This window comes from Aquarana catesbeiana, linkage group LG06 (genome assembly GCF_042186555.1).
Source record: "Aquarana catesbeiana isolate 2022-GZ linkage group LG06, ASM4218655v1, whole genome shotgun sequence".
Lineage (NCBI taxonomy): Eukaryota > Metazoa > Chordata > Amphibia > Anura > Ranidae > Aquarana > Aquarana catesbeiana.
Window position 1 is genome coordinate 86,896,271 of NC_133329.1, and position 25,125 is coordinate 86,921,395.

Genomic DNA, 25,125 nt, shown 5'->3' on the forward strand with positions numbered 1-25,125 from the left:
CCAGGGTATGTAAACTTTTTATCAGGGCTATTTGGGCGATTTCTGTTATTATGGATTTAAAAAGGATCCAAAAAAATATGATAATAAATGGCTTAATGTGATCACTATCCTTAAATAAAAAAAAGATATTTTTTTTTGGCATGATTAGTCATTTTCAATAGTAATGCCAAAATTTCACAATTTCTGCCAGGGTAGGCAAACTTTTGAGCACAACTGTACATGTATCATTGTGTTGTTTCATCGTATTGTACCATTTCATTTATATGTAGATTAAAGTTGTGACCCTTGATCTGCATATGACAGCAATTAGAGCCCTTTCACACTGGGGCGGGGGCGGCGTCGGCGGTAAAACGCCGCTATTAGCGGCGTTTTATCGTCAGTATGTGGCCGCTAGCGGGGCGGTTTTACCCCCCGCTAGCGGCCGAAAAAGGGTTAAATACCACCGCAAAGCTGATTTCAATGGGCAGGAGCGGTATACACACACCGCACCAAAGATGCTGCTGGCAGGACTTTTTTTACCGTCCTACCAGCGCATCGCTCCAGTGTGAAAGCCCTCGGGGCTTTCACACTGGAATGAAAGTAGCGGCACTTTCGGGTCGGTTTGCAGGCGCTATTATTAGCGCAATAGCGCCTGCAAACCGCCCCAGTGTGAAAGGACCCTTAAAGAAACCTTACAAGTTACGTTTTATTTTAACCAAAAATCTATTACGACTTAACCCCAATCAGCCCCAATTAACTTCCTCTGCTTCACTATTTTTCTTTTTTTTTTTTTGTTAGTTGTATTTTTTATCACTAATAAATTTTCTTGATTTATTTTATTTGTAACTTTTTTCAGTGTTGCATAACAAGAAAGTGTGCAAAATTGAAAAAAAAAAGCCATGCTTTGTACCACAAACATCATTTTAGTGTAATTTTCAAACGGGAGAAGCTAAAGAATAAAAACGTATACAAAACTTTTTTTTTTACTAGCACTGGTTAAAACAGTGTTTTTATCTACAGAATCCATATACAGTAGATGAAAATTTAAATAGAAAACCTATCCCCAACCACCCCTAGTTTTTATTGCTGTCTGTGTCCCCATTAGGGAGATCCACCCTCTCTATTTGCCCCGTTTACCATCATCATTGAAAGTAAAAGAAAATCCCAAATTTTGGGTTGTCCCCAGAAAAGTAATAGAGGGGAAATCTTCCAATGTCCTGGGGGTCCCCAAAGAATGCCTTTAATTTGCAGGGATTTCTTCTCACTTCCTGTTTAGCTATGCAGTGGTTCTCAACTCCAGTCCTCAGGACCCACCAACAGGCCAGGTTTGCAAGATAGTTGAAATACATCACAGGTGATATCATTTGCTGCTCAGTGATTGCAGTATTCTAGTCTGCAACTCCCCAAGGTAATACTTAAAATCTGGCCTGTTGGTGGGTCCCGAGGACTGGAGTTGAGAACCACTGAGCTATGGGGACAGGAAGTGAAGGGAAATCTCTGTAATGGGACACAGATGGCAAAAGAAAAAAAAAAAAGGGAATGAAGAAGTTTTGCCTATAGTTCTACTTTAAGTAATGGAAAAGTTATCACAAAATAAACAGGCCCGAAATGTTGAAAATGTAGAGCTGTAAAGTTGAATGTAAAAATTGCTGTGATCCATACAGGGGTATACACAGGAGCGGGTTAAAGACACATGAAATAAGACATCCACCAACCACTATGCCCCATGACCCCAGATTTTCTACCAATCAGAAACTATTTGCTCCACCTACCAGCAGGGAACCCAAATGATTTCAGGGAAGGGGATTTTCTTTCCTTTCCCATTCTGACCTGCAACCACCCGAGGGAAATTCCGTATGACAGAGTCACGGTTCCGCCTGCAGTGAGGGTGTGCAGCTATATAGTAAAAATATGTATGTATTAATATGTGTCTTTAATATCAGTGCACTTCTCTACAGCTATGAACATACATATGTACAATGTATTAATATATATGTTTGCAAGATCGTCCTCCACCTCTATGGCGATGAATATACATATGTATTACTAGGTGTCTATAAGATCGGTCCATTTTCTATGGCTTAACCTCGCCACACTCTATCCAAAACTGAAAATAAATAAATAATAATTTAAAAAAATTATGCCCTACACATACACTTTAACCTTAATGGCTGTGCACACACGTTTAGGTGCGTCAATTATCTGAGCGTTATTGGATTCCGTTGGGCAGAATAATAATTTATTCTGGTCGCTGGAATGAACACTCAAGTGCTTAGAGCATCTAGCGTTTAACCAGTTGCCGCCCAGCGCGCGACGACATACGTCGGCAGAGTGGCGCGGCTGCTCAAAAAGGGCGTACCTGTACGTCCCCTTTAAATTGTGAGATACCGCGCACCCGCCGTGGGAGCATGCCCGCGGCCTCGATGTCCACCGGTGGCCCGCGATCACAGCGAGGAGAGGCAGAACAGAGAGATGTAAACAAGGCATTTCCCTGTTCTGCCTAGCAACATGACAGGGATCTACTGCTCCCTGTCATCAGGAGCAGTGTTCTCTGTCATGTTGTAGTAAGCCCATCCCCCCCCCTACAGTTAGAACACACCTAGGGAACACATTTAACCCCTTGATCGCCCCCTAGTGTTTAACCCCTTCCCTGCCAGTGTCATTTATACAGTAATTAGTGCATTTTAATAGCACAGTATATTGCTGGATAAAGGTCAATGGTCCCAAAATAGTGTCAAAAGTGTCCGATCTGTCCGCCGCAATGTCAAAATAAAAAAATTATATATTTAAAAAAAAAAAAAAAAAAAAAAAAAAAAAAAAAAAAAAAAAAATCGCAGATTGCTGCCATTACTAATAATAAAAATGCATTAATCCATCCCCTATTTTGTAGGCGCTATAACTTTTGCGCAAACCAATCAATATACGCTTATTGCCTTTTTTAACCAAAAATATGTTGAAGAATACATATCGGCCTAAACTGAGGAAAAAAATAGTTTTATATGAATTTTTTGGAGATATCTATTATAGCAAAAAGTAAAAAAAGATTTCATTTTTTTCAAAATTGTTGTTTTTTTTGTATATAGCGCACAAAATAAAAAACACAGAGGTGATCAAATACCATCAAAAGAAAGCTCTGTTTGTGGGTGGAAAAAAAATGTTTGGGTGCAACTTCGCACGACCGCGCAATTGTCAGTTAAAGCGATGCAGTGCAGAATTGCAAAAAATGCTCTGGTCAGGAAGGGAGTAAATCCTTCCAGGGCTGGAGTGGTTAAGCACATTTTTTTTTGCTCAAAAGCTCCTCTACTGAATGCGCTGGTAATGTTTTTTTTTTTTTTCAGCTTCTTTTAATAGACCTATAAACACATATATGTGAAAAAAAAAAAAAAGACAAAAACACACACACACACACACACACACACACACACACACACACACACACACCCAAAACGCTTTTAAAAAGGCAAAAAAAAAAAAAAAAAAAGGCAAAACTCTGTTCACTTCCTGTCCCATAGCCAAAACAGGAAGTGAGAGAAAATCCCTCCAAAGTGAGGGAATCCCTGGTTGTCACCAGAACTAGCAACCCCAATCAGAAGAGTTTCCTTCCATTCCTGTTCAGGTTACAACCCAAAATTTGGGAATTTTACACTTTCCCCCTCTGTGATAATAGTAAACAGGACAAATAGAGAGGGTGAAAATCCCTAACAGGGGCACAGACCGCAATAAAAGCCTGACAGGGGTTCTAATCCTCCATTCTATCCAATGAAGAAAAAAAAATGTTTTGTTATACTTGACAGAGCTTCCAACTCTTTTTTTTTTTTTTTTTTCTTCATTGGAAAGAGGGTTTTGTTCGAAGTCTCACTTTATGTAACCATGATTTTGACATTGTCTTAATCTGTTTTACAACACGGTGATCTGGCCATACTCGTGGCAGATTGAAGTTAAGGGGGTGCTAAAATTCAGTCACGGATATAGGTCTGTTCCAAGATATAGAATTTCACCCGGGTTATTTATAATTGTGTTCGCATAAGGAAATATAAGAAGAAGCACAAGCTGGGAGCCTCCAGCAGATGTTGCACTACAAGTAGCAGCACATCCCGGGGTTTGTAGGCCTCCTGTCCTCGAACCACCATAGCATATGCAGATGGCCTCAGGGACATTAGTGGGGAGTACATGAAGCTGGTATAATGGGGGGACATTATTTACCAATGCACAGCTGACTTCCTGTTCCTTCAAAAAAACCTTTGAACTGTATATATTTATACAGGCTCAATTCACAAAGCTTTACCACAAGGATAAGGATCTGCAACTTAGTCATGTGACTGTCATTTTCAAATCTCATTGGACTTCGATAACTCACTTTTTTAACATAAGGGTCCATATGTTTTAACTTTGTGAATTGAGCCTATAATCTCCAATACATCACTTTCTGTACAGGTATGTGTACCTGTATAGACTCCTGAAATATTAAGAACTCATTATCGTAAAACGGGTGCATTTAATAGGGTATAACAAAGTGCAATAATGAGGGGCAAAGCATATTAACTCATTGTCAGTTTACTGAAGTCATGTATGGTTGGGTGGTATGGTCTATTGCAGTGGTCTCCAAATTGTGGCCATTTGCTTGCTTTTATCTGGCCCTTGGGAAACTATTTCATCCACTGACACCAATGGAGGGGCACAATTCCTTTCAATGACTCCAACAATGGGGTGCAATTTCTGCCAATGTTGGGGCACAGTTCCTCACAATGACACCATTGATGGGGCACAATTCCTCCCAATAACACCAAGGGTGGGGCAAAATTCCTCCCAATGACATCAACGATGGGGCACAATTCCTCTCAATGACACCAAAGATGGGGCCTTGTTTACTCCCTCTCATGCCGGGACTTTTTCTACTCCCGATGGTTCCAGTCTGGCCCCGATAAAATCTGAGGCTGGGTTCACACTTATGCAAATTGGATGTGGGTTTCCCACATCCAATTCGCATAACAGGAATGTGTGACCGGTTCTCAATGGAGCCGGTTCACACATCTTTGGGGCGGCCACGGAGTGCACTGCAGAAGGGTCCTGTGTGTCTTTGGCTCAGTTTCAGGTCTGAATCCAGGCAAAAATTCGAACCCGATTCATTCCTGATAACAGGGATGCACCGGACCCCCTGCTGCGAGCCGCTCGACAAATAGTGTGAACCCAGCCTGAAGGTCAGTAAACTGGCCCTTTGTTTAGAAAGTTTTGAGACCACTGGTCTATTTACTAACGTCTTACAGAATAAATCTGAAAGGCTGTATGGTCACGGCATGGTTTATCTCCCGTGTTGACCTGGGACATCATCAATGGCATTTGTTATTCCAATGGAAGTCTGGATGATTTCTTCACCCAATCCTATTCTATTTTTGAATTCGATTCTGGTTAAAGGGATATTAGAGAGTAAGCCAGACTTTTTCCAACGGAACCATTGAAATAATTTTAAGGTCTTCGTAGTCCCTGGAAATAAGTAGGCATCATCAAAAAAAAAGGGGTGAATCAGCAGCCACTAGCAACTACTGGAGGAACCAAGGTTGAGCATGGCCATTGTGTGCTCTTTTGCGGCAGGGGTCAATGTGAATGGTCTACTGTGAGCATTGGAACATGCCACCCCCCATATAAATACAGGAAATAAATACTATTGGGGCCTTTATTTTTTTTGTTACATAATGACTCCTGCCAGCTACTGTAGAACACAAGTCCCAGGGTACCACACTGGGTAGTGCTTTGTGGGACCTGCACTTTGTAACAACTGGTATGTCATAGTTATCCTTGATCCAGTAGATTGGTTACAAAATCTAAATGCCAGTAACTTACCTTCTGAGACTGAGTGATCATCTTCCTGATTACCTCCTTAATGTGAGGCTGTCCATCAATAGGAGGCTGCATGTAAACAGTGGCCCGGGTCACCCCTCTGTAGGCCACGGTATCCGGCCACCCCAAGTCCAGCTCTGGGATGGAGCAGTCCGACCTATCCGGCCAGTATTCCAAGGACTGTTCCATATCCTCTAGTTGGGGCTCCCCTTCTCCCTCTGTCTCAGACTTGTCTCCATTTTTCCTTGGATGACTTAAGTCCGGGTCAAATGCCTCTACGCTGCAGGCGATCTTGGCCACCTCCAACTCAGACAGGAAATCCCTGATGTTCTCCTTTTTTATCACTTCACGATAACTTTCCTCTCCAGTGGACACCAGAGCCTCCAGGGCTAGCCGCTGCTCCTCGCTGTAGAAGAACTCTGGTTTGGTCTCACTGGACCTCCAGTTGACATTGTGGTTGTCCAAACACTGGAGCTGGGAGAGAGCCATGTTTGGAGAATGTCACTGCCTTGAGGGATCCTCTTTGCCTTGGAGAACCTTGGCAGGAAGACTTATTGTAGTGGACCTTATTAGCGGAGAACCTGGTCCTAGAGTCTTCTACTTTGGTTCTAGGTGAACAGATCCAGATGTGGACCTGTTAGAGTTTACACCAACCTAGAAGTGGAGCGAATACTGACTTCTACCTACGTTCCTGGTAGAACTGACCAGAAGTGGACCTGATAGAACCCACAACTTAGGTTCCTGGTAGAAAAGACCAGAAATGGACCCAATAGAGTCTTCTACTTGGGTTCCAGGAGAACAGATCCAAAAGTGGACCTGCTGGAATGCACTACTTAGGTTCCTGGCAGATGGCCCACCTTCCCTAATTCCTAAATCAGTGGATCCTGCTGGGTTAGATCCAGAAATACACTCTATAGAAGTTGTTCCTGTTGAAGTTGATCTTTCAGTAGTTATAAGTTGAGCTGTCCCTGTTACTGAAGTTCCTGGGGGCTTATCTGGTGGATCCTGATTTGGGCTGATTCCTTAGTGGATCCTGGGAGAGGGGTTAGGTTCTATAATGGATCCCGGAGAGGGGAATCGGATTCCTGATATGATCCTAGTGAGCTGGTCCTGTAGTGGATCCTCAGGGAGAAGAAGGTCCTGATCTTCCCAAAGTGAACTTTTCCTAGCTCTGTATCAGTGCTCAGCACTTCAGTCTCTAGGACCGCACTGATCCATGGTGCACGGAGCAGGTTCCAGTCCCGGGGGCCCCCCTGCTGTCCCGCAGCCGGTCTCAGTCCCGGATTCTCCGTGCTGCTCCTTGGCGGCGCCCGGACTGATCTGACCACCTCGGCTCCCAGGTAGCCGCAGCAGCAGGCGGGGTCACGTGAGCCGGTTCCAGGCCACGCCCCTCTCCCTTCTCTCATTCAGGGACTCGTGTACACCCCGAGTCACGTGACGCCGCCGAGTCTTCCCAAATCTCCGGCGGATCCCTCCGGGTCCAAACACAGCCGGGGGACCCGGATCTACCGGAGAGTGTTCGTTTTCTGCACGAAAATGGCCCTAAACTGGAAAGACTCCACCTAAAAGTGAAAATGACTTTTTCTGGGACCTATGGTGGCCATACAATGTTAGAAAATTGTTCGATAAAGCGTTCAGTGCGCTCGATCGTTCAACTTTCGAAACGTTAGTGGGCTCATTTTTCGATTCTCGAAATGCAAATTTTATAGGCAAAAAAAAAAAGAACCGTCCAGTTGGATTTTTTTTTGTAGCATAAACGATCAATTTTCTAAACAGTAGTAGTGGAATCGATCGGAAACAGTAAAAAAAAAAAAACCTACCGCGCATGTACGTATTAAATCACAACCCAGAAAGTACAAGCAACAAAGAGAAAGATTTTTTTTTTTTAAATATAATTGGCGAGTGGGAGGGTTCACAAAGGGCAAATAATCTTTATAGCATTTCCGCCGATCGATGAAAAATATTCAATTTCGATAATATGTCGATAATTAAATATATTTTGCTACAATTCTGGCATTATCGCATGCACATTCAGATATTTAGTAACCACTTCCCGCCTGCCAAATAACAGAATGACGTGCGCAAAACGGTTAAGTTATCCTGACTGGACCTCATATGACGTCCAGCAGGATAAGCCGCGATCGCGCGGCGATCAGTGGTGCGTCAGTCTCCAATCGTGGTAAAGAGCCTATAACGTAGGCCCTTTACCACATGATCAGCTGTGACCAATCACAGCGCGTAACCAGGAATTCCCGGTAAACGCCTTCCCTTGGTTTTCGCTGACAGGGAGAGCCGATCGGCAGCTCTCCTGTCAGAGGGGGGGTCTGCGCTCATAATCAGCACATTATCAGCTCAGCCTCCGTCAGAGGTGCCCACCACATATGCCCATCAGCTGCCAGTCAGTGCCCACCAAAGTGACAGTCAGTGCCCATCAGTAATGACTGTCAGTACCTCATCATCAGTGCCGCCTGTCAGTGCCCATCAGTGCTGCCTATCAGTGCCCATCAGTGCTCCATATCAGTGCCGCCTATCGGTGCCCATCAATTTTACATATTAGTGCCTCCTCATCAGTGCCACCTTATCAGTGCCAACTCATCAGTGCCCACCATTCCCGCCTCATCAGTGCCCGTCAGTGAAGGAGAAAACAAGGTTTTATAACAGAAACGAATAAAAAACTTTTTCTTTTTTTTTCAAAAATTTCGGTATTTTTTCAGTTTGTTTAGCAAAAAAGAAAAACCCCAGTGGTGATTATATACCACCAAAAGAAAGCTCTATTTGTGGGAAGAAAATGATAAAAATTTTGTTTAAGTACAGTGTTGCACGTCCACGCAATTGTCATTCAAAGTACGACAGCGCTGAAAGCTGGGCAGGAAGGGGGGAAAGTGCCCTGTATTGAAGTGGTTAAATATGACCATGTTTTTCAAACTATGCCAGTACAGTATTGAGATTCATCCCCAGATATTGCAGAATTTTTTTTTTTTATTTATGAATCTTTTAGGTGAAATTGGACACAGTAAAAAAAAAAACGTGGGGAATTTAAAGTGACACAGTCAGTGGAGTAAACTTTTTGTGAGCCGCACATGTAAGGGTGTGACCACCCAGGATGATAGATTGATAGCGCTGACACAGAATACTGTAACGCTGCACTGTGGTGTGCGCCATAAAACGTGGCACATCTAGATTTCTAGGGCTCATGCACACAGGCAGAAAAAAAATGGTGCTGTTGGGGCACCTGGCTTTTTTTTTTTCTTTTTTTTTTGCCCAAAAATGCAGCTGCATGTTATTTATTGTAGCATTTTATGCAAATACAGTGCATCCAGAAAGTATTCACAGCGCTTCACTTTTTTTACATTTTGTTATGTTACAGCCTTATTCCAGAATGGATTAAATTCATTATTTCCCTCGAAATTCTACAAACAATACCCCATAATGACAACGTGAAAGAAGTTTGTTTGAAATCTTTGCAATTTTATTAAAAATAGAAAACAAAAAAAATCTTATATACATAAGTATTCACAGCCATTCAATACTTTGGTGAAGCACCTTTGGCACCAATTACAGCCTCAAGCCTTTTCCAGTATGATGCTACAAGCTTGGCACATCTATTTTTGGGCAGTTTCTCCCATTCTTCTTTGCAGGACCTCTCAAGCTCTATCAGGCTGGATGGGAAGCGTCAGTGCACAGCCATGTTCAGATCTCTCCAGAGACGTTCAGTCGGGTTCAAGTCTGGGCTCTGCCACTCAAGGACATTTAGAGGTGTCCCGTAGCCATTCCTTTGTTATCTTGGCTGTGTGCTTAGGGTCATTGTCCTGTTGGAAGATGAACCTTTGCCCCAGTCTGAGGTCCAGTGAGCTCTGGAGCAAGTTTTCATCAAGGATGTCTCTGTACATTGCTGCATTTATCTTTCCCTCTATCCTGACTAGTCTCCCTGTTCCTGCCGTTGAAAAACATCCCCACAGCATGATGCTGCCACCACCATGCTTCACTGTAGAGATGGTATTAGCCAGGTGATGAGCGGTGCCTGGTCTCCTCCAGACATGGCACTTGCCATTCAGGCCAAAGAGTTCAATCTTTGTTTCATCAGACCAGAGAATTTTGTTTCTCATGGTCTGAGAGTCCTTCAGGAGCCTTTTACAAACTCCAGGCGGGCTGTCATGTGCCTTTTACTGAGGAGTGGTTTCCGTCTGTCCACTCTACCATACAGGCCTAATTGGTGGAGTGCTGAAGAGATGGTTGTTCTTCTGGAAGGTTCTCCTCTCTCTACAGAGAAACACTGGAGCTCTGTCAGAGTGACCACTGGGTTCTTGGTCACCTCCCTGACTAAGACCCTCCCCCCCCCCTATTGCTCAGTTTGGCCAGGCGGCCCACTCTAGGAAGAGTCCTGGTGGTTCCAAACTTCTTCCATTTACGGATGATGGAGGCCACTGTGCTCATTGGGACTTTCAATGCTGCAGAAATGTTTCTGTACCCTTCCCCAGTTCTTTGCCTCCATACAATCCTGTCTAGGAGGTCTACAGACAATTCCTTGGACTTCATGACTTGGTTTGTGCTCTGACACGCACTGTTACCTGTGGGACCTTTATATAGACAGGTGTGTGCCTTTCCAAATCATGTCCAATCAACTGAATTTACCACAGGTGGACTCCAATTAAGTTGTAGAAACATCTGAGCCTAGGTTCACACTGCTGCGGAATTGAAATCGTGTGAGTTCAGCTGAACTCGCACAATTTCATACCCGCATGTCAGTCCGACTTTGGGGGCGATTTCAGAGACATCTGTGCGGGTTCCTGCACAGATGTCTATTGAAAATGCACCCAAAGTCGCCAAAAGTGGTACAGAAACTACTTTTGGGAATGGGTGCGGCGCTGCAGATTCGAATGGTTCTATTGCCGACAATAGCCGGCAATTTGGCGTGCGATTTGTCATGTCAAATCGCATGCCAAATCGCATCAATGTAAACCAAAGGCTGTGAATACTTATGTACATGGTTCTTTTTTTTCGTTTTAATTTTTAATAAATTTGCCAAGATTTCAAACAAACTTCTTTCACGTTGCCATTATGGGGTATTGTTTGTAGAATTTTGAGTAAAATAATTAATTTAATCCATTTTGGAATAAGGCTGTAACATAACAAAATGTGGAAAAAGTGAAGCGCTGTGTATACTTTCCGGATGCACTGTATTTGTATGCAGCGTTCAGAGAAAAAAAAAAAAAAAGGCTCATAGCTGCGTTGGAAGAGGAGCGTATGAACATAATTTAGGCGCATACGCTCATAAAAGCATCTGAGCGTGAATGCTAGAAGTGCATTTATTTTCTATTTTTAGGCTTTCTTTTCTTTATTTTCAGATGGGGAATCAGCTAGTAAATCTGTTGTTTTTCAACAGAACAAGCTATCCTGCAATTGTAGCCGTTTACAGGGATGAGACAAACCATTTCCCACTGACAGATATGCTTACAATCAATGATCAGCTTTTATCTATTTATGCAGTAAAACCTTTAGGCTCGGTTCACATTGCAATGACCAGAAAGTCGTGCGACTTAAGGTGCAACTTTGCCATGCGACGTCATAGCGGCTTACTTGTAACTTCATTAACGGAAGTCAGTGCAAGTTGTGATGAAGTTGCAGGGACCTTTTTCTAAGTCGCTGTGACTTTAGTCACACCTATTAGAATGGTTCTATTGAAGGATTGACTGGCAGTTTGAAAGGATCCCTCAACTTTACCTCCCCCTTTTTTTATTCCTCTTTAATCCCCCCCCCCCCCCACCTTTTTACTGTTCTCATTCCCTTTATTTCTGTTCTATACCGTTCTCCTTATTCTGCGTGACCCTTTGGGTTATTCCCGTTCTTCTTCTTTGTTTGGGGTATGGAGACTCCCTGGAACCTGGTGTTCCAGGTCATATTTTCATATACGTATTTGCCTCTTATATACGCAATGGCTTTTGTTGTGGAGACTTATTCATAGAAACGTTTCCTTCTGGAAATGCCAATGCTGTGGTTTCTGTATTTACCATGTGTTATCTTTAAATCAAGTATTGGAAAAAAAAAAGAATGGTTCCATTGCAGTTAATGGGGTGCGACTTGTCATGCGACTTTGAATTCTCAAGTCACATGACAAGTTGCGGCAGTGTGAACCCAGCCTTATTCCAAAAGGAAAAAAAAAAAAACGATCGCTGTAACTGATTATAAAATGTGAGCTGGAGTTTGGTTTCAATTTACATAGTCACATAGTAGGTGAGGTCGAAAAAAGACCCAAGTCCATCAAGTCCAACCTATGTGTGTGATTATATGTCAGTATTACATTGTATATCCCTGGATGTTGTGGTCGTTCAGGTGCTTATCTGATAGTTTCTTGAAACTATCGATGCCCCAGCTGAGACCACCGCCTGTGGAAGGGAATTCCACACCCTTGCCGCTCTTACAATACAATTAGTTTGTGTATCTAAATCTGCTAGTGCATCTAACACTCCCCCCCCAGACTGACAATACTGTCCAGATGTGCCCCCTGTGCTCCTTCATCAACTGTGGTTGTTAAGGTAGAAGGTTTTTTTATCTTAATACATTCTATGCATTAAGATAACAAAACCTTCTGTGTGCAGCAGCCCCCCCCCTAATACTTACCTATGCCCCATCTCTTTCCAGCGATGTGCAAGAAAGCCTCGGCCTTCCTGGACTCTCCCTCCCTCCTTTGCTGAGGCACAGCAGCGACGCCATTGGCTCCCACTGCTGTCAATCAAAGTCAGTTAGCCAACCAGGAGGGAGAGGGGGCGAGGCCGAACCGGGGCTCCATGTCTGGATGGAAACAGGGAGCTGCGGCTCGGTTCGGGTGCCCCCCATAGCGAGCTACAACAGGAGTGAGGGACCAGGAGCGTCAACGGGGAACCCGAGAAGTGGAGGATCCAGGTCACTCTGTGCAAAACCATTATACAGAGCAGGTAAGTATAACATGTTTGTTATTTTTAAAGAAAAAAAAACACACACTTTAGTATGACTTTAAAGGGCAGAGACTGATGTGAATGTACAATATGTATGTGTAAAGCACTGTGCAAATTGACAACGCTTTATGAGTTCCTGTAATGAATAAATAAATAAATACATAAATAAAGTATGTTAGTGTATTTAAATCTGCTTGTACTAAGACTCCCCTCCCCCCCAGACTGACAATGCTGCTATCCAAAGGTTCCCCCCTGTGCTCTTTCATCCAGAGTGGGGGCATTCTAATACAGGAGGTGTGTTACTGGCCAGATCACCAGGTGAAAACAGAGGGGGGGGGGAGCCTAAAAAAGAAAACAAATGCAGCCACCACATCTAATGATTGGTAAGCTGCAATATATTCAATTTTTGGGTTTATTACCGCTTTAAAATTCTAGCCAATAGAATAAGTTATACACGTTTAAAAGCCCTACGACTATAAACGCCCATAAATACCGAAGATTAGGGGAACTTTTCTGCCAACCTCCAGCAGCATATTTTGAGCATAAATTCATATACCTGTGTGCTTGAGGTCCTAGACCCCATTCACAGCTGAGCATAGTGGGAACACGCGTGTTCACGTCTTTTTTTTTTTCTCACATTTTTCACGCGTCACTCCTAATTCACTTGAATGGGCTGTCCTGTGCTCAACAGAAGCCCCAAAGTAGCTCCAGGACCGAAAAGGGATTTTTTCAGTGCGCATTTTGTCGCATGACAAACACACAGCAAAACATGCATCTGCTACTCGTACTTGGGATGCCATTAACTGGCACTGCAAATGTGACATGCGATTTAGCAGGTATGTGTGTTTAGGAAACACGCAAGTGTGAATGCAGCCTTAGGCCGTGTTTACATGGGAGGGGGGTGGGTCATAAAAATAGGTGGATGAGTTGCAGTTTTATGCCCCACTCCCCCTCCCTAACTGCCTAGCTACAAATGAACATGTCAGAACTCATGGCCGCTATTGCAGTGATAATTATACAACTTGATGCATTTGGTCACCGCCAGACATGGATGTCCTCAGAACTTTTTTCAGGGGGGAAGTTTCAGCAGCGGCGATACATAGTCGCATTTAACCCTTTCTTCGAACGCTAGTGGGGGTTAAAAGTGCCCTGCTAGCGGGCGAATACTATGCCAAAACTATGGTAAAGCGCCGCTAAAACTAGCAGTGCTTTACCGCTAACGTGGCCAGATGGCAGTGTGAAATAGCTCCTGAGATAATTCAGCTTCACTCCATGCCCATATAAATATAGCCTAGAGAATGTACATCTTTCTATATTGCAATACATCTGTTGTGGCCATTTTTTGATCTTTATGAAAACATCCTATACTGGCAACAAAAGATGTATTGCAATACATTGCAATATAGAAAGATGTACATTCTCTAGGCTATATTTATATGGGCATCATGGACTGGTATGCCTGAGAGACTGAGTAACTTCCATGCAAAGTGAAGAAGATATTATAACACACAACACAAATATATTTTTCCAGCAATAGCTCAGCTGTCCAACTTTCCAAGCAATATATATATATATATATATATTCTCCTCCTAACTGGCACAGTGGCAATGCAGTGCTGTTACCTGTGGATCTTCAGTGATGTGATAGCACTGGCAGCGTATTCTCTCTCGGACACTGCACGCACCTGTGGGAGGAGCCGGCGCCACGCTGGCCGAATCAGTATAGCGACGTTACACAGGCAGACTGAGGCAGCCAATCACGTTCCGGAATAGCCGAGATGTTGAGCAGAGGCCCGAGCGGCAGTCAAAGCCAATCTGATGATCAGGCTGAGGGTGAGGGAGGGAGGGACGGATGCAGCGGAGGCGGCCGCGGCGGCTATTGTGTTACACAGGGCAACTGTCTTCACTCTTCAACATCTTCTTATAGAGGTCAACCGATATGGGTTTTTCTCTGGCCAATGCCGATATTTAGAAATCGGGGCGGCCGATGGCCGATATATGATGCCGATTTTTGCAGCCGATATTTTAGGCAAATTTTTTTTTTTTGGCAGGTGGCACTGGCAGGCACTGACAGGTGGCACTGGTTGCCACTGGCAGATGGCACTGGTTGGCACTGGCAGGTGGCACTGATTGGCACTAGAAGGTGGCACTGGCAGGTGGCACTGGCAAGTGGCACTGATTGGCAGGTAGCACTAATTGGCACTGGCAGGTGGCACTGGATGGCACTAATTGGCACTGGCAGGTGGCACTGGTTGGCACTGGCAGATGGCACTGGATGGCACTGATTGGCACTGGCAGGTGGCACTGACAGGTGGCACTGGCAGGCACTGATTGGCACTGGCAGGTTGCCCTGATTGGCACTGACAGGTGGCACTGGATGGCACTGGCAGGTGGTACTGACAGGTGGCACTTGCAGATGGCACTGATTGGCACTGGCAGGTGGCACTGGTGGGCAGGTGGCACTGGTTGGCACTGGCAGGCACTGGTTAGCATTGGCAGATGGCACTGGCAGGTGGTATTGGATAGCAATGGCAGGTTTCACAGCCAATAGTGTAAAATAGTGTAACTGTGTGAAACCGTATGGGGAGAGAGAGGGGAGGTGACAAATTCAGCGTGATGTCGGAGGTGGGCGGGACCCAGCAGCTATCCAGCCAATGGGTGGGCGGGACCCAGTAGCTATCCAGCCAATGATTGGACTGTTTAAGAAAGGGGCGGGGCTACATACACGTAACGGCCCTCCCAGATCCCATCCCATTGGTTGGTGTTGGATAGCTGGGTCCCGCCCACCTCGGGTCCCGCCCACCCCGACCTCCAACCTCAATTTTGACAGCTCCTCTCTCTCTCCATACAGTTTCACACACCGCAGCGCAGCTCTGCCAACAAAGTGTGGAGAAGGGAGGAGGAACCCCACGTTCTTCCTCCCTTCTCTGATATATCGGTCGAGCTCTACCTTCTTACGATTCCGGGGGGGGGGCAATTGCCCCCCCTTGCCCTATGCTGCGGACGCCCATCCTGCCAGATGTGACCTATGGCACCGCCATGCACAGACCCCTTTCCCAACTAGTGTAGTGGGAGTGCACATTTTTAGGCTTGCTTTTGCTGCGGCACGCATAGGGCAGCTATAGTACAAGCAGATTGTATAGTGTATGGCCACCTTTATACACCTAAAATTAATTAGTTGTGCTTTCCTGCACACCAAACACAGAAGCAAACACACATTTTGCCACGTGGCAAAGTAGCTCATGGGACATTTTGGCAAGTTGTGGGTTGCACATTTTTTTATTGTGCGTTTTGCTTCATTTGTCATTTTTTCATGTGGCAAAATGTGTTTGCTTCTGTGTTTGGTGTGCTATTAACAATGAATGGCACTGGAAGACCAACTAGATAAAGTGGTTGTTAAGCCACTTGTTTATGTTTATACAATCCTCTCTGTTTAATAACAATATGTACCCCAGTGTCTGTGCGATATGAAAAAAATGCAGATTTCGTCCTTATTTTACAGCGCCTCCCGGCGCTTGCGTGACTGCTCGGCTCTCTCCTCTCCCGAGCTGACATCTACAGAGGGAGGGGCCGAGAACTCCTGCTGACATCACCCGGGGAGGAGAGGAAGAGAGAGCCGAGACGTCAGCTGGGGAGGAGAGGAGGAGAGAGCTGAGACAGCAGCCGAGGAGGAGAGAAGGAGAGAGGCGAGACGTCAGCTGGATTGGAGAGGAGGAGAGAGCCGAGATGTCAGCCGGGGAGGAGAGGAGAGAGCCAAGACGTCAGCTGGATTGGAGAGGAGGAGAGAGCCGAGATGTCAGCCGGGGAGGAGAGGAGAGAGCCAAGACGTCAGCTGGATTGGAGAGGAGGAGAGAGCCGAGATGTCAGCCGGGGAGGAGAGGAGGAGAGAGCCAAGATGTCAGCCGGGGAGGAGAGAGCCAAGATGTCAGCTGGGGAGGAGAGAAGGAGAGAGCCGAGACATCAGCCAGGGAGGAGAGGAGAAGAGAGCCAAGACGTCAGCCGGGGAGGAGAGAGACAAGATGTAAGCTGGGGAGGAGAGGAGGAGAGAGTCGAGATGTCAGCCGGGGAGAAGAGGAGGAAAGAGCTGAGACGTCAGCTGGGGGGGAGGGGAGAAGAGAGCCAAAACTTCAGCGGGGGGGAGGGGAGAAGAGGAGGAGAGAGCCAAGACGTCAGGCGGGAAAGAGGGGAGGAGAGGAAGAGAGAGCCGAGGAGTCATGTGAGTGCCGGGAGGCGCTGTAAAATAATGTAGAAGTCTGCATTTTTTTCATATCGCACAGACACTGGGGTACATATTGTTATTAAACAGAGGACATTGTATAAACATATAACAATTGTGATAGCAGCAGGAGGGGAAGGGTGGGCACTGTCACAAGCAGACGGGCATGGAGGGGGTAGAGGAGGACAGAAGAGGACAGGAGAGCTGCGGATGACAGAGGCAAGTAAACTGACCACAGTGTCAGGGCCCAGCAGACTATTTATTCACATCCTTGCACTACATAGTTGAAAGTAGATCTAAAGGAGATTGTACAATCAGATTGTGTAGTGAGCTTTACAGAACCTAGGACATAATCCTCTAGTTTTTAATACTACAGCTCTGATCCACATAGACTGTTATGTTATCGCTCAGCTCCTGCACACTCTGCCAAATGAACAATCTATGGTTGTGTGTTTAGTGAGAACAGTATTCACTGGTTGTATTGGAAAAACGTGCACCTGAGGAGGGGGATGGTAGTGATCTGCTGGAAGAGGGGAGAGCAAGATGCAGGGTGTGTGCTAATCAGGTCAGCTGGTAAACTCCTTCCTGTGTCACCTCCTAAAGTCTGTCCAGGAAGTAATGGAGACGTTTTTTATACAGCCAGCAGGACATAGAGGTAAGAGGTGTACAGGTTAAATAGAAAGCTTTTTTATTTCTCCAAAAGAAGTACCTGAATGCTATATTGGTACATAGGAGAGCAGGAATTTAGAAAAAAAAAAAAGGTGGGCTTAGCCTAGGTCTGAAGCTCCAGTCATTATGAAAAAACACATATCAGCTACAAATACTGTAACTGCTGACTTTTAATACACAGACCTTTACCTGTCTAGGGGTCCAGCGCTGTCTTCACCCGGCTTCCTTCTTCAGTCTTCAGGTGCCTGGCACCACCATCTTGCTTGTGGGAAGCTGGCTGTCACTTCCTGGTGTCAAAGCTTTCTTCCCACTGTGCATGCACAAAACTGAATATTGCTGCGTTTATTATAACAAAACCTAATCTCAATAATATGAAATAAAATATCAATATTGTGAAATAAATTGACACCCTGATTGTGCATCTTTCCTCCATTGATTGGTTCCATCTGGTTGACCTGTGTATGGGCTGTTTCATGCAATTTTGACATTTGTAGTGAGGGTCAGATGGACAGGTGAGAGCTCACCTTTGGGGGACCTGGTAGAGGATTGACTGCACTTTTTCACAGCATGCTTTTGCGTTTTTAACACAACTTCATGTTTTAATTGTATTTCTATGGACCGAACACATCTTTTTCATGAAACAATAAAAAATGTTGCTGCGCTAAACTTAGATATTGAATAAACAAGTGGGTGAAGTCCATGTCCGTGAAGTACCACGCACGCCAACCCTGTATACTGGTCGATCAACTTCTAGGATGTCTTGGATCTATTAACCACTTCACCCCCAGGAAGGATTTACCCACTTCCTGACCAGGCCATTTTTTGCGTCGCTTTAATTGACAATTTTGCGGTCGTGCGACATTGTGAACAAACAACATGTATTTCCTTTTTTCAGACAAATAGAGCTTTCTTTTGGTGGTATTTCACCTCTAAACAAAAAAAAAAACAACAATTAAAAAAAAAAAAAAAAAAAATATTTTTAACTTTTTGCTATAATAAATATCCCAAAAAATAAAAATAAAAAGTAAAACTAATTTCTTCATCAGTTTAGGCTCATATGTATTCTTCTACATATTTTTGGCAAGAAAAAAATCACAATAAGCGTATATTGATTGGTTTGCGCAAAAGTTATAGCGTCTACAAAATAGGGGTTATGTTTATGGCATTTTTAATTATACTTTTTTTTTTTTACTAGTAATGGTGGTGATCTACGATTTTTAGACTGCGACATTGCGGCGGACAGATCGGACACTTTTGACACTTTTTTGGGCCCATTGACATTTATACAGCGATCAGTGCTATAAAAATAGCCACTGATTACTGTGTAAATGACACTGGCAGAAAAGGAGTTAACACTAGGGGGCGATCATTGGGTTAAATGTGTTCCCTTGGAGGTCTTTCTAACTGTGGGGGGATGGGACTGACTGGAGGAGGAGAGAGATCGCTGTTCCTGATCACTAGGAACAGCAGATTGTGCGGCGATCTACGCAATGTCCGGCAAATCCCCCCTGCGTATGCGCAGTAGGGAACCAGGAGTGAAGCCGAAAGTTTCACTGCCTGGTTCCCTTACCAGGAATGGTGGCGGCAGCACCCGGGAGTCAATCCGAAGATCAGCTGGGGTGCCGACATCGCGGGCTCCAGGGACAAGTAAGTATATTAAAAGTCAGCAGCTACAGTATTTGTAGCTGCTGACTCTTATTTTTTTTTCCGCCGGTGGAACTCCGCTTTAAGCACCTTTGTATGCATTTACATTTTCTAGTTCTCATTTGTTGTGGTCAGTGATTATTGATGTTTGTTTTGCAACATCAACATTTTTTTTGTGGATAATATTGATACTTTGTATATTTTGTGAATCACATTACTACATTGTTTATTCATTATTATCTGTCAGTGACACACTGAGCTATTCACGTTCATCTCACAATATTGATATTTTATTTTATATTATTGATATTAGGTTTTATTTTAACCACTTGACCTCTGGAAGAAAACACCCTCCCCCTTTATGACCAGGCCATTTTTTCCAATACGGCACAGCGTTACTTTAACTGAAAATTGCACAGTCATGCAACACTGTACCCAAATGAACTTTAAATCCTTTTTTTAGCTAAAAATAGAGCTTTCTTTTGTTGGTATTTGATCACCTCCTGTTTTTTTTTATTTTTTGCGCTATAAACAAAAAAAGATTACAATTTTGAAAAAAAAAAAAAAAACAATATTTTTTACTTTCTGCTATAAAACAAATCCAATAATTTAAAAAAAATCTAATTTCTTCTTAAATTTAGCCCAATTTGTATTCTGTTACATATTTTTGGAAAAAAAACAAAATCCCAATAAGCGTATATTAATTGGTTACTTTGCACAAATTTATAGCGTCTACAAACTATGGTGTATAAATAATTTTTTTTTTTATACTAGTAACGGCAGCGATCAGCGACTTATAGCGGGGCTGCGACATTGCGGAGGACAATCTGACACTAACTGACACTTTCTGGAGACCAGTGACACTAATACAGTGATCAGTGCTTAAAATATGGCACTGTCGCTGTACTAATGACACTGGCTGGGAAGGTCCGCTGTGCTTGCCTGGGTGATACAAGCAGAAGTAGGAGCGGGTACCTGTCAGAAATCGGTACTTCCAATAAAGGCAGAGGAGGAGAAAGGAGGAGGATCAGCAGAACTTCTTTTTTCAGGTGAAGTTCTGTTTTAGCTGCAAAGGCAGTGGACAGGGGTGTTGACGTGCCATTGTGGTGATGCTTTGCTGAGCAGCTGTACCAGCACACATTGCTGAGACATGGTCCAATGTTGTCACCATCAGGAAGCTGGTGCCGAATAGTGATGTGCCACTGACACTGGAGCAAGTGCATGTAGACCCCAAAAGTGTCTGAAAGTGGCAGCAGGAGATCAGCAGCACTGAGATGCAAACATATTTTTTTTTTAAAAAAGGTGAAAACCGAATTTTATGAATAAAACCTACTATGGCAATTTTTCATGATGTTCAGTGCCTTAGCAAATTAAAGTTTAGGGTTTAGATCTTTTTTTGCTGTGCATGCAGAAAAAAAATATGCACTGATTTAAAAAAAAAAAAAAAAACTGCCTTGGGCTTTGGTGCTGAGCAATTGTTACAGCAAGGGGTGGTAATAGAACATTATTATTAAATAGGCGCCTTTGTCTTTGTTTTGATCCTTTAAAACAAAAGATTTCTTATGAATCGCATTGTTGCCACGTGAGTGAGAAGAGTCACCGATTTCACACCGAGCCGGCAGACGGGACACTGACTGATGAATGTGTCAGCGAGGAATTCTTTTTGTGGCGGGACACTCTTCATGTCTGGGCTGGAGCAGCACAAGCTGCTTACGCTGCACATTACAAGAGTACTACAAGAGTAAATTAGGGCTCATTCGCACCTTTCCAGTGCAACAAAGCAGCTCCAAAACATGTGCAGTGCTCCAGAACTTGGGGTAGAGCACGGCTGTGTGGTGCATTGACAACAATGGTTCATATCAGTTTTTAGGATATTGTGATGCACTGACACCCTATTCATTTGAATGCACCTTAAAGTGGTGTTCCAGCCGAAATGATACTTTTTAAATAAAAATACCCCTATAATACACAAGCTTAATGTATTCTAGTAGAGTTAGTCTGTAAACTAAGGTCTGTTTTGTTAGTTTATAGCAGTAGTTTGTTATTTTATAAAATTACAGCAGGCCGTGGCCATCTTAAGTGTGGGCATCTGAAGCCAGACTGTATTTCTTCCTGGATCTCATCCTTGCAGATCTCGCACATGCTCAGTGCAGCACAAGCAGTGTAATAGGTTTCAGGTCAGGTTTCCATAGCAACGGTAGTTTCAGAGGAAGTTGCTGCCCCTTCCCAGAAGGCATTGCAAACAGGAAATAATGCGATGGGCCGCGGCCAGGGAGGAGGAAGTGAAAAATGAATACAGCAGATATACAGTAAGTGCTGAGAAAAAAAAATAAAAAATATCCAATTCGTTTACAGTGCACAGTTTAGTGAGGGATGCTGAAGAGTTGTAAAAGTGGGTGGAACTCCACTTTAAGAATGGTTCACATCACATGCAGTGGGACTGTGTTGGGCTGCTATTCATACGTAGTCCCACCACATGGACAAGGCACAATGCCTGGTCTTCTATGTGCCCGGTTCACCACTGCATTGTGGTGGTGTGCAGGCATGCTGCATGCAGTACTTTTTATCAGCGTAGTATGAGGCAATCAATGTCCCCACACCACGTGGCCGGTGTTCCGTCAGATTCGGCGACCAGAATGTGTAACGGAAGTGACATTTTGTCGCAGCCATCTTGCTACACCCCGCACTTCTCCACAGTAAGGATACACTGAGAAGGGGGCAAGTGGACATTTTCTTACACCCACCGGAGTTTTGCATTTTACACTTATTTATAACAGTAAACTGAGTTTATATAGTGAAATACAGTACAGTGGAAGCTTGGATTACGAGCATAATCCACTCCAGGAGAATGCTTGTAATCCAAAGCAGTAATCCTGATAGAAGTCAATGGAAACGAAGATAATTTGTATAATAATTTTATTTGCATTGACTTCTATTATATGCAATACCACATGTGGCCAGAGGTGGGGGGTGCCGGAGAGCCTCGGAAATACTCGGGGACAGCTCGGCTGAACTCGGAAAGGCTCGGAAACACTCGGGAACAGAGTATTTCCGGGTATTTCCGAGTGGTTTCGAGTATTTACGAACGACTCAGAACCATTCCGAGTGTCCCCGGCGCCCCAGCACCTCTGGCCAAATGCGGTACTGCACACCCAATTAGCTTGAATTCTGCTCAATTTGCGAGACAACACTCGCAAACTGAGTTGGAATTTAAAAAAAAAAGTTACTCATCTTTCAAAACAATCATTAACTGCATTACTCGTAAACCAAGGTTCCATTGTACTTAGAACTCCATCTGACCTAGATGTTGAATTTTAAAAGCAGTGGCAAGCCTGCTCATCTCACAGGTTTGCTAATCTGAAAGAAGTTGGCTGCTTTTAAAATTCAACATCATTCAGACGGAGTTCTAAGTACTGTATTTCACTATATAACCTCAGTTTACTGTTATAAATAAGTGTAAAATGCAAAACTCCGGTGGGTGTAACAAGATGGCTGCTTGCGCAGTATATCCTTACTGTGGACTGGTGCGGGGTGTAGCAAGATGGCGGCGACGTAACGTCATTTCCGTTACACATTCTGACGGGTCACCTAATCTGACGGAACACCGGCGATTGCTCTTTATTGAATGTCTGTGTCATACCTCCCAACTTTTTGAGATGGGCATGAGGGACACCTACTAGCAAAAGCATGCAGGCATAGGACACACCCCACTGTCACGCCCCCTTAAAGGAGAATTAACCTAAACAACAGATTAGTTAAACCCACAAGGGCTTTTTTTTTACCACCACTATTCTTTTATATTGGCTTTTGAAATTTGCAAATGCAGCCATTTAGATTTTGAATGAAAGGTTTAGCGCTGGGAAACACTTTTTGAAAGATAAAAAGCGCATTTTATATACAACTATATAGATCAGATCCTAAATGAGGGACAAATGAGGAGGAAAGAGGGACAGAGGGACATTGCTCCAAATCAGGGACAGTCCCTCCAAATCAGGGACAGTTGGGGACTATGCCTGTGTGACATCTCTTGTTTTAAAAAAGCTACTCTGTTGCAATGCAGCAGCTGATGTGAACCAACCCTCAACCCATGAAAAAAACACACATTAACACGTGTTCATTAATGCCACGCACCCAGCCGCCATAGTTTGAATGGGCCTTAAAGCTGGGTTCACACTAGTGCGAATTGGATGTGGATTTCCCCGCATCCAATTCGCACATTGGGAAATTGTGACCGGCTCTCTATGGAGCGGCTCCGGTGCAATTTGCACAGGAGTAATGTGCGTCTTTTGGTCCGTTTCAGGTCCGAATTCAGCCAAAAATTCAGGGCTGAAATCAGACCTAAAACGGTGAACGAGGACGCACCAGACTCCTGCTGTGAGCGGCTGTGTGTTCATATGTAAACCCAGCCTTAAGGTATTGTCACCTTGATAAAAGGGGTCCTGCGATACTACAGATTTCTTGTATGGGTGTCACAGGGACAGGAAGTGAGAGAGAAAATCTCACCCATAAAGTCACTGGGAGTAATAAAAAGCTGATATAAATGTAACTGTTTTATTCTACTGTAGCTATCTGAAATAAAAAATGGGCTGGAGTAATTCTTCTTTCACCGGGGGGCAGTATAAAGAGGCAGTCGATCTGCATTTTACCTCAAAACCGCTCACCTATAAGCAGACATGGTGCCACTTGAAGCAGGACACAATGCTTGGCATCACGGTATAGCAATACCACTTGACATCAGGAAGACCAGGCCATACGGCACTGTGTTATTTTAACTGACAATTACGCGGTCGTGCGACGCTGTACCCAAATAAAATTGATGTCCTTTTTTTCTCACAAATAGAGCTTTCTTTTGGTGGTATTTGATCACCTCTGTGGTTTTTATTTTTTGAGCTATAAACAAATAAAGACCGATAATTAACAAAAGAAAAAAAAAATTTTTTTTTTACTTTCTGCTATAAAACACATCCAATAATAAAAATGTAAAAAAAATCAAATTTCTTCATCAATTTAGGCTAATATGTATTCTGCTACATATTTTTGTTAAAAAAATGACCCCAATAAGCGTATATTGATTGGTTTGTGCAAAAGTTATAGTGTCTGCAAACTATGGTATATATTTATGAAACTTATTATTTATTTATTTATTTTTTACTAGTAATGGCAGCGATCAGCGACTTATAGCGGGACTGCGATATTGCGGCAGACGGCATCGGACACTAACTGACACTTTTGACACTTTTTGGGTACCAGTGACACTAATACAGTGATCAGTGCTAAAAAAATGTGCATTGTCACTATACTAATGACACTGGCTGGGTAGGGGTTAACATCTGCCTTGTTTCTGGCTCCCTGCCTAATGATCTGTGGATGCCGGCGGACATTGAATCTGTGGTACCCGCTGTGTATAATCACAGCGGGAGCGGGTCACCAGTGGCACACATGCACGCCCCAGACCAGGAAGTGCAGGATCATGTACTATATACGTGATCCTGAGCAGCAGAGCTGCCTTGCCGCTGTATATGTAAGTTATATGGTCAGCAAGTGCTTAATGCTGCATGCAGAGCTTGACAGGGGGTGCCACCTGAACACCTTGGCTCACAGTTGCAGCGCTTTCCCATGGTGCAAAATCTCTAGCAATAAAATAAAATAAAAAAATCAGGAGGTGACAGTATCACCTCCTGGATGCCTGCTAACCTCCTTTCACCACCCTCTAAAAAGCGATCCACACTTGATCGTTTTTAAGGAGTTGGTAAATGATACTGCTAGTTTGAAAGGAGCGTTAAGCTAAGTAGATAGCAAAGCTAGGAATTTTACCAACAGCAACAGCAATTCTACCAGGACATTTGTCAA

General features: G+C 43.9%; 2 protein-coding genes across 3 annotated transcripts in view; one reads left to right on the forward strand and one right to left on the reverse strand.

Annotated features, from left to right (window-relative positions):
• The window catches only part of FAM83G (family with sequence similarity 83 member G), a 99,014-nt gene extending 91,823 nt beyond the window's left edge, over window positions 1-7,191 (reverse strand). Inside the window, exon 1 of the mRNA XM_073636392.1 lies at window positions 5,818-7,191. Coding sequence (XP_073492493.1) covers window positions 5,818-6,303 — 486 coding nt within the window. The 5' untranslated portion in view covers window positions 6,304-7,191. The remainder of the gene's footprint in view (window positions 1-5,817) is intronic.
• The window catches only part of SLC5A10 (solute carrier family 5 member 10), a 250,214-nt gene that overhangs the window by 139,275 nt on the left and 85,814 nt on the right, over window positions 1-25,125 (forward strand). The gene's annotated exons all lie outside the window — the stretch shown is intronic.